The sequence below is a fragment of the Palaemon carinicauda genome, chromosome 1, assembly GCF_036898095.1.
Source record: "Palaemon carinicauda isolate YSFRI2023 chromosome 1, ASM3689809v2, whole genome shotgun sequence".
In the NCBI taxonomy this organism is placed as follows: Eukaryota; Metazoa; Arthropoda; class Malacostraca; order Decapoda; family Palaemonidae; genus Palaemon; species Palaemon carinicauda.
In genome coordinates this window covers 301,490,476-301,500,475 of record NC_090725.1, presented here as the reverse complement: position 1 = coordinate 301,500,475, position 10,000 = coordinate 301,490,476, and the positions used below count along the sequence as shown (strand labels likewise).

The following is a 10,000-nucleotide window of genomic DNA, read 5'->3' as shown; positions in this document are numbered from 1 at the left end:
AATGACTAATGTTCTCGGCGGATGAGGAAAGAAGAAAACGAATCCTAGGTTGTAATACGGGTTTTCTTTAGGCAAAAAATTTAATTTGCAAATCGTATTGTAATCATATGATTTAGAACATCGTGTTTACGTCCTTGAACTAAAAGGATTAGATTTAAAGGAAATTTTGGTGATATCAGCCACAAAAACCTCAAAATATCATCTCAGCCACACGCGTGGTAAATCTCTCAATAAAGTCATAAGGTTTGTTTTAATAATCAACTTGAATGTACAATCATAACTGAAGAGGACGTGCCAGTTACTATAGTCCATTTCTTTTACCGATGCATATTTGCACCGACTCGCGGCGGTGCCCTTTGAGCTCGGAAAAGTTTCTTGATCGCTGATTGGTTAGAATTATCTTGTCGAACCTATGAGCGATCCGGAAACTTTTCCGAGCTAAAAGGGCACCGCCGCGAGTCGGTGCAAATATGCATCGCTAATAGAAATGGACTATAGTATCTAGTTATCTGCTGGTATTCTGTTACATTTCTGGTCGGCTCTGATGTCACGTTATTCATATTAACACTGGAGAACATTTATTTTTTTATTTTAGTATCATACAAGACTTTACCCTCTAAATATTGATACAAAAGAACAGCAGATAGAAGAAAGACGAAAAATCTTACTAAAGAGAGGCATGAATGTGTGGTTTCCTTCGACCGACTTAAGCATCACAATAAGTAGATCAACTAACCACTAAAATTTTTAGTATAGCGAGTTATGATTGATAACAATAACAATGCACTTAAGTTTCATTGGGTAGAGGTCACTGGAATACAGTAATCAACCCAATATCCTCATTTAGACCAGTGGAACGTCGTATGTTTTCAACCTTGTTGTAAATGATTTTTTGTTGAAGAGGTTGATTTCAGTCTTGTTTCACAGTATGAATATACAGTATGTATATATATATATATATATATATATATATATATATATATATATATATATATATATATATAGATATATATATATATATATATATATATATATATATATATATATATATATATACATTATATATATATTATATATTATATATATACATTATATATGTTATATATATATATATATATATATATATATATATATATATATATATATATATATATATATATATATATATAGTATATATATATATGTTTATATATAGTATATATGTACATTATATATATATATAGTATATATACATTATATACTGTATATTATATATATATATACATTATATACTGTATATATATATATATATATATATATATATATATATATATATATATATATATATATATATATATATATATATATTATACATATATATATATATATATATATATATATATATATATATATATATATATATATATATATATATATATATATATATATATATATATATATATATAAAGGTATTCAAATATTTCAGGCCTTTTATTTCGTTTGAATTATTGGTGACATATGCGAGTATGTGATTTTAGAGTATTATGTGTCACATATAACGTTAGGAATTTTTCTATCGAATATGGGTGCTAACTTATTTTTACGATAAACTGGTATATTGAGGCAGGTGCACTGTTGAGTCTGAAATTGTGTAATAATTGCATTGTATTGATTACTTTTATCCTTGCTTTTCTGTGTGTGAAAGCAAAGAGAACAAAGAGAGTGCAGACCTCCGCCACGGCAGCTTATTTCTCTAAACCAGCTTGCCTTTCCCAGAATCAATTTAGACCGTAGGCGTATTTGAAGTCTGTGTGACAACCATGTGCGAACTTCAGGTTAAGGTTAGGGTTAATTTGGTCGACCGTTTCCTTGGCCTTGACCTTTGACCTAGGACTTTCAAAATTGAATCACTTCCACGTCTTAACAATTAATCCGTGATAGTTTCACTACTCTATTAGTATAGTAAAATTGTGGCCAGAAAGGTGTTCACAAACAAACGAACGGATAAATAGCCGTGAAAACATAACCACCTCCCAACTTCGTTGGCGGGGGTAATCCTCTATAATGCCTTTGTCGGTTGCCCTATGATTCCTTAGCACTTTAGTAGCATACCTTAAATTAGTTTAAGGTAAGAAATACATTCTGAAATACGTAATGGTTAGACATCTGCTAAAAAAATATTCTGCAGAAATTGTGTTAGGCCTATGTTGTCAACAACTATTTTTCCCTGTTGCAGCCCTTAGGCTTATAGCATCGTGCTTTTCTACAACTAGAGTTGTAGCATGATTATAATAATAATAATAATAATAATATAATAATAATAATAATAATAATAATAATAATAATAATAATAGCTGTCTGTAATGAAGGGTATTCACAGCGTCCCTTCGAAGTCTTATCTACACACGTATTTTTGTCTTTTAATTAATTTTACTTTGAGAGCTGCTATTCTGGTACTATAGTCTTCTACTTTACTTACTTTAAGGGCTTCTCTGGTCCTATACTGCTGGGGAACCCTACTCTCTACAGGATCTTCACAGTCATTTTATCGTATGCATTCCAAGGCATTCGGCATTTCACACTGCATATAGCACGTGTCAAGGTCACGTGTTTTGTCAAATCCAAGGTCTATAGATCTTGGTCAAATCCACATTATCGAAGGACTTTGAAAACAAGAAAGTCTTCAGTTTCCTCTTGAATGCCTAAATATCTTCAGTCTTTCAAATGCCTAGTGGGAGCTTATTGCATAGTCTTTCTATTTTCTCCATGATGCTTTCTTAACTCTTATATACTTTGCAATTTTACTTTATAGTGCAAACAGTGGTCCACCCCTGGTTTATATTCGGTGCTGATCGGCTTCCCAAATCCTAGTGCCTAGTTATAGGACCCAAATTCTATAATGAGGTAGAATCAAATCAGCAGCTGTCGAACCGAAGTTAAGGTCCTCATTTTTGCATTCTGAACATTTTAATACGGTGCTATAAATGTGTAGCCTACACATTTATAGCACCGAATTAAAATACATAAAATATAACCATAACACTGATTCTAATTAAATTTTAGGGAGTAATGTACAATTGTAGGCTACACATTTACAGCTTCTTTGTAAACATCGACCCCACATAGAAGTGGGAAAAGATGTAGACAAAGAAGCTATAAATGTGTAGCCTACAATTGTACATTACTCCCCAAAATTCAATTAGAATCAGTGTTATGGTTATATTTTATGTATTTGCCAGTTCAAAAGCACTTTCCCTACTGAAATCTGCACTACGGCATTTCTGCTGAATGTGTTGTCATGAGCTCTTTTCTTTTGTCTTCCTCCCGAGGCTTAAGGGAGGTTCCCAGCAGGCACCTTAAGGCAAATCAATCAATCTCTCTCTCTCTCTCTCTCTCTCTCTCTCTCTCTCTCTCTCTCTCTCTCTCTCTCTCTCTCTCTCTCTCCAAATATTTCTTGTGCAAAAGGAAGAACAAAAAATCAGTTTGGGTAATGCATTCAATGAATAACTAAATACCGTGTGTATATGTACCGTGTGTGTGTGTATGTACATATATACATATATATATGTATATATATATATATATATATATATATATATATATATATATATATATATATATATATATATATGTATTATATATATATATATATATATATATATGTATTATATATATATATATATATATATATATATATATATATATATATATATATATATGTGTGTGTGTGTGTGTGTGTGTGTGTGTGTATTAGTAAGGGATCAATAATAAACAGGATATGTAATGGTAGTGCATTAACGCATAAATATATCAAAAGTTTATTAAAATATGCTGGTGTTCTGGCGAATCATCAAAGAAAGAACTCGAAACATAAAACTGTGCAAAGTAATGCTTCAAAAGTAATGGTACAGAACCTGGCGTCTGAGAACAATTGCAGTTAAGTGTTCTAAATGCGGTAGCTACAAATAAGCCACAGATACTCCAACTAATATAGATGACAAATTGTATTTAAGTGCAGAATATTGAACCTTCAAGTAAAAAATACGTGTAAATAGTAAAAGAGAAATCTATTGGAAGTTGGGAAAGTTAAGTTATAGGCCTTGCAAGGGTGAACCCTTTAAACACGAGGACACTAAATGGTGTGGAATAGTACACCTCTAGTAATTTCAGAGGAAGATCCCTTGGAATAGCTTAAGAATAACAAGTTATTGCATCAGCCTTGGAAGAATAGGAATGGCCGGATATGCTAAAGAAAAGAAGCCATACCCGAGTAAATTACATACATACATACATACATATACCAAGGCACTTCCCCCAATTTGGGGGGTTAGCCGACATCAACAAATGAAACAAAAACAAAAAAGGGGACCTCTACTCTCTACGTTCCTCCCAACCGAGTTCAGCTGGTACTGCTAGGGTGCCACAGCCCACCCTCCCACATTATCCACCACAGATGAAGCTTCATAATGCTGAATCCCCTACTGCTGCTACCTCCGCGGTCATCTAAGGCATCGGAGGAATGCCAAAAAGTGATTCAAATCTTTAATGAGATATAATAGATGTAGTTAGTTTTTCTTGCTGCTAGAAGTCTTTTTATAGTTTGTATATGACATATCTGTTTTGATGTTACCGTTTTTATATGTTATTGTTAATTTTTTTCTCATATCGTTTATTTCCTTATTTCCTTTCCTCACTGGGCTTTTTTCCCTGATGGAGCCCTTGGGCGTATAGCATCTTGCTTTTCCAACTTGGGTTGTAGCTTGGCTAGTAATAATAATAATAATAATAATAATAAAACTCTGTACACCACTTCCAATCCCTCCTCTTCCATCCAAACTTAGTCAGAATGTGCAATATCTTTGTCGTACTTTAATGATAATTTTATGATTTCATATTTCCAAGACAATATTTTTTGCAAAATCCACAATGATTATCTTCTGCATTATAAAAATACTTCGACAGTAGCCAAGAATACCATAAAACAAAAAGTAAAAGAAAAATAAGCACTTGTTTAACTAAATTAACTTCAAAATCGTAATACGGAAAAAATGTACCTTTACATAGGCTAAATAGAATAGTGGTTAAACCACACTTTACTTAACTTTCCAAACAATTATCTACCATGGTTAGTTAGTTAAAAATAAAAGACAGTAACAATACTGGGTTGTGGTGGCCGATGTGGTAACGTCCCTGACTGATGATTGCCAGACTGGGGTTCGAGTCCCGCTCAAACTCGTTTGTCCCTTTGGTCGCTGTAACCTCACCATGCTTGTGAGCTAAGGATGGGGGTTTTGGAGGACCCTTTAGGTCTATCTGCTGAGGCATCAGCTGCCATCACCTGGCCCTCCTTGATCCTAGCATGGGTGGAGAGAGGGCTTGGACGCTGATCATATGAATATATGCTCAGTCTCTGGGGCATTTTCCTGTTTGATAAGGTAGTGTCAATGTCCGTTGGCTCTGCCATTCATGAGCGGACTTTAAATCTTTTAATAATGTAGCTAGTCTGAATCACTAAAGTAATCAGAATCGTCTTCCGGTTTTGTTAATTACTTGTTTACTTGTTTTTTGTTAATTACTTGTTTACTTGTTTTGTGTTTAAATCCGACCCTCCACTGAAGTCGAGTGAACTACTTCTCGGGTTGGTCCATACTAATCATCTAAGGAAACATTTTCATTATAACTTAAACAATTCTTTGATTGTAGCATCTTCCAAATCATATGATATTGTGAAAAGTAATGTCTTTAGTTTCTTCTTAAATTCAATTGCTCCCTTTAGGTCCTTCATTTCAGTTGGCAGTTTATTATAATGCCTAGGCACACAGTAGCTAAAAGCCCTTTCACCAAATTTACTATTTGTTCTTGGTTGTTGTTGTTGTTATTATTGTTATTATTGCTGGTGCAGTGGCAATTCCAAATATTAATATGATAGATGTCATTCCTTAAACTGCTATTCATTGTTATCAGTGCTGATATTAATTCATATTAGATTCTTTAACATTGGTACCCGTGTAGAGCAGTTCATCTTGGCATAATCAAATTTAAACCTATTTACCTTCACTTTACAGTTGCGACATTCAATTCATCAGAGTTGTTTGTGAATTTCTATTCGTTCATAGACGATTATCCTCAAATGCATTAATTAGCAATACGTACCAGATATTTTTTATTAAGAATGTATTTAGCCTGAATTATCATCAAGGTACTGTATATTAGTGGAAGTGTATCACATGCATTTACATGATGTTTGTTTCTCGTCTCTCAGCCTAATTAGGTTAATTTTATTTCTTCGGTTAGTGAATTATTATTTAATATCAAAATGTTCACCATATTTTGAAACCACTTCACGTAAAAAGAAAATAAAGACCATTTAGCATAAAAATAATATTGTATTCCCATATCAAAGTAAATATTTTATCATAAAATGGTTCCCTGATTTAGGAGTTTATCTGTACATGGAAGAACTCAATATGAGAGTACAACTTTAGTGACGATGAGGACGAAAGCACTTTTTTTTCTTTTTTTTTTTTTTTTTTGAACAAAAATTCATTTTTAGATTTGCCCTTTGAAAAAATAAAATTACAATTAGTTATTAGAATTTATCATAATTGTAATCCCAGGTTCGGATCTAGTTAGTGACCTAAAAGCATCATTATTCTTATTTTTTTTTATTTAAACAAAAATTCATTCTTAGATTTGCCTTTTGTAGAAATGAAATTATAATTAGTTATTAGAATTTATCATATTTATAGTCCCAGTTTAAAATCACGATAGTGACCTGAAAGCATTTTTATTCCTACTTTCTTTAGTATTTAACCTGACCTTTGTGACGATGAGGACGAAAGCACTGAATTGTCTTTTGTAGAACTGAAATTATATTTAGTGTATTAGAATTTATCCTATTTGTAATCCAAGGTTGAGATCTCGATAGTGACCCAAAAGCATTTTTATTCCTACTTTCTGTAGTATTTAACCTGACCCTTTTGGATTCTCTGCAGGGCTATGAAGAAAGACGGTATCCGGCTAAGAAATGGGTCTGCACCTCATCCAAAGGGACGGAATACAACGAGCTGGTCTCCCCAATGTTTAGAAAACTCTTCAATTACATATCAGGCCGAAATGAACCCAGTGAGTAGCATAACTTAACCTGGAATGAATCATTAGAAGAAATATATAGAGATTTCTAGACTCTCTATTAGAATTTTTTTTTTATTTTTGTCTTGATGGGCACATTTCGATATTATGCAAAATAATTTTACTACAACTTTCATGCTTACATAATTCTTGATATATTGTGTCCAGAATTGAGTAGTGGAAGAATTTTTTTTTTTTTTTTTTTTTTTTTTTTTTTTTTTTTGAGGGTCACATTTCGATTTTTGCAAAGAAAATTTACTACAACTTTGGTACATAATTCTTGATATATTGCTTCCAGAATTAATAAGTGGAAGAAATTTTGTTTTTTTTTTCCATTTTTTGAGGAGCACATTTCAATTTTTTTTTTTTCAAAACAAATTTACATAATTCTTGATACAGTATATTGCTTCCAGAATTAATTAGTGGAAGAAATTTTGAGGAGGAATGGTAATTATTCCAGTCTCTTGTGGGGCCTGAAAGTTTGGTATAATTCATATTCCCTCCTCGAAAATTCATGAAATAATTAATGCCGGGAAAAATACGACATCTAAATAATCATCTAAGTTTCTTTTTTTTCAGCCAAAAATAAATGTCAAAACGCTGTCCTAAATAACTACATTAAAATCAAATGTAATACAATCAATGCATTCTTACAGATATCAGGATAGACATGACCTCCCCAGTGACGACCTTTGTTGAACCAGGACCAGGACCCACTTGCCAGTCTACGTTCACCATGGGATTCCTCATTCCTGAAGAACACCAAGAAGACCCTCCTCCTTCGGGAGACAACACGATATTCTTCGAGTCTCGTCCAGAAATGGTTGTGTTGACCAGGTACAGAATCATATCACCTTTAAGTGGGTATTACACGGTCGAACCCGGTTGTCGAACCTTCCTCTCAAATGGTTCGAAAGGGTGGATTCAGCTAGAAATGCATAAGGTGTGTGGACAATGAAGCCCAGCCCACTAAAGTCAGGGGAGAACAGACATTCTTTGAACCATTCGACGAACGTGTTCGACAACCAAATACCCTGTTCACACGTTCGAAGATCAATTCAAACGCTTGTCTGTCAAACCATGTTCGACCGTGTAAACCCGCCTTTATTTAAATATTGTGGTGGCCTATGGGAAATGTCCCTGTTTGGCGATATGCCGATTGGGGTTCGAATTCCGCTGTAGCTTGGTAGTTCCTTGTAATGTTTCCAACCTCACCTATTGAGTCATCATCAGTTATTGCCTGGCCCTCTCTGGTCCTAACTTGTTTGGAGAGAAACTTTTGGCGGTGATCATATAGTCAGGCTCTAGGGCATTGTCCTGCTAGCTAGGGCATAGTCCCTGTCCCTTGCCTCTGCCATTTATGAGCAGCTTTTACAGAAACATTCTGACACAGATCTTGTATCATTTCTTTTATTTGAAGTATGATATACTTAAATGCTAAACGTTAATGTTTCGATTAGTTTTACTAATGAAAATGGAAAAATTTTTGGAACCATGTTTTTAAGCTTTGCTTATTATTAGATAATTATTAAAGCTGTCTTGTGTACTATTTTCTCGTTGTCTCTTGCTATTTTTATACTTTTCTGACATTAATCCTCTACCTGGTATTTTTATTAGAAGTAGCCCTACTGTAGTTTATTGACCGTAAGATATATATCATCCTTTTGCAGTAATAAATATTTGATTGATATGGTTCAATATTTATAGGTTTGAAGCTGATGTACTAATTTTATATTTATTTTCTTTTTCGCTGAGATCTGTAGCCACTTAAACCTTTGAAAGTATGATAATCAATATAATATTTGAGTAATGTTCATAACTGTATTAAAACTGTATTACATGTTATGGGGGCTAATGCAAGAAATTAAGTTTTCTCGACAAAATTACTCTATTCCAGACGATTTGGTGGCTACGCCTCTGACGAAGCTATTATTAAAGAAGCCAAGGAACTGGCGGAGGAAATCCAGGCACAGAACGAGCCGGGCGTCAACTACGAGCAATACTACATAGCGGGGTATGATCCTCCCTTCAAACTCTTCGGACGTCGTAACGAAATCTGGTTCGTCAAGACTCCATCCCAGGATGCGAACGAAGCCGACTCTTCGGAGCAGATGGAGATTATGTCCATTGGGAGCAAAGACGTGATAAAAAACGGTGCTGTTGTTGCTGACAGTGTTCAGAACAAAGTAGAGGAGGCACTGGGACATCAGATAGATGAAAAGATTGGGGAAGAGTGATTTTTTGGACAAATATTTAGGACACCAATATTATAAAATGGTGCTTAAAATGTTTAGGTAACTGTTGGTTACACAATTACTGATGAGTGTACCACTCGTGTGTCACACGATCGTACATAGTAACGACATTTCTCTTTTTTGTATATATTCGGGTCACTCCGGGGTCACCAATGTGACGAGCCAAGAGTAGGATGTGACTCAGTTGCTTTCATCTCGCCTTTGAGTCTTTGAGTCACATCCTACTCTTGGCTCGTCACATTGGTGACCCTGAAGTGACCTGAATATATACAAAAAAGAGAAATGTCGTTACTATGTACGATCGTGCGACACGAGTGGTACATGAGGAACCCTGAATGGAAAGACGGAGAATGGAACTACATCCTTTGTCTTTTGAGAAAGAAATGCTAAATCCGCCTCTAAACTAATTAGTGGCCTTAAGTATGTTATAAAGTCTAGGTTTAACAAGCAAACACAAGAAAGAGGTGATCAGGGACAACATAGATACACATAACATGGAGTCTTTGTGTATTGTTTGAATCTCTTCTTCCTTGACCAAGTTTCCATTTGGAATGATTTATGTTCTCTTGATGTCTTATATTTTTTGTGAGGCCTTTTAGATGTATTTACTGTGCGAATCTGCATGGAAAGTATTA

General features: G+C 34.0%; 1 protein-coding gene across 2 annotated transcripts in view; it reads left to right on the top strand.

Moving 5' to 3' along the window:
* The window catches only part of LOC137645360 (heme-binding protein 2-like), a 95,253-nt gene extending 85,699 nt beyond the window's left edge, over positions 1–9,554 (top strand). The window contains exons 3-5 of one of the 2 annotated variants that reach the window (XM_068378176.1): positions 6,975–7,104; positions 7,767–7,947; positions 9,008–9,554. In XM_068378176.1, the coding sequence (XP_068234277.1) occupies positions 6,975–7,104; positions 7,767–7,947; positions 9,008–9,347 (651 nt within the window). In that variant the 3' untranslated portion in view covers positions 9,348–9,554. The remainder of the gene's footprint in view (positions 1–6,974; positions 7,105–7,766; positions 7,948–9,007) is intronic. The other variant, XM_068378171.1, reaches the window with a different exon arrangement.
* The last annotated feature ends 446 nt before the right edge of the window (positions 9,555–10,000 follow it).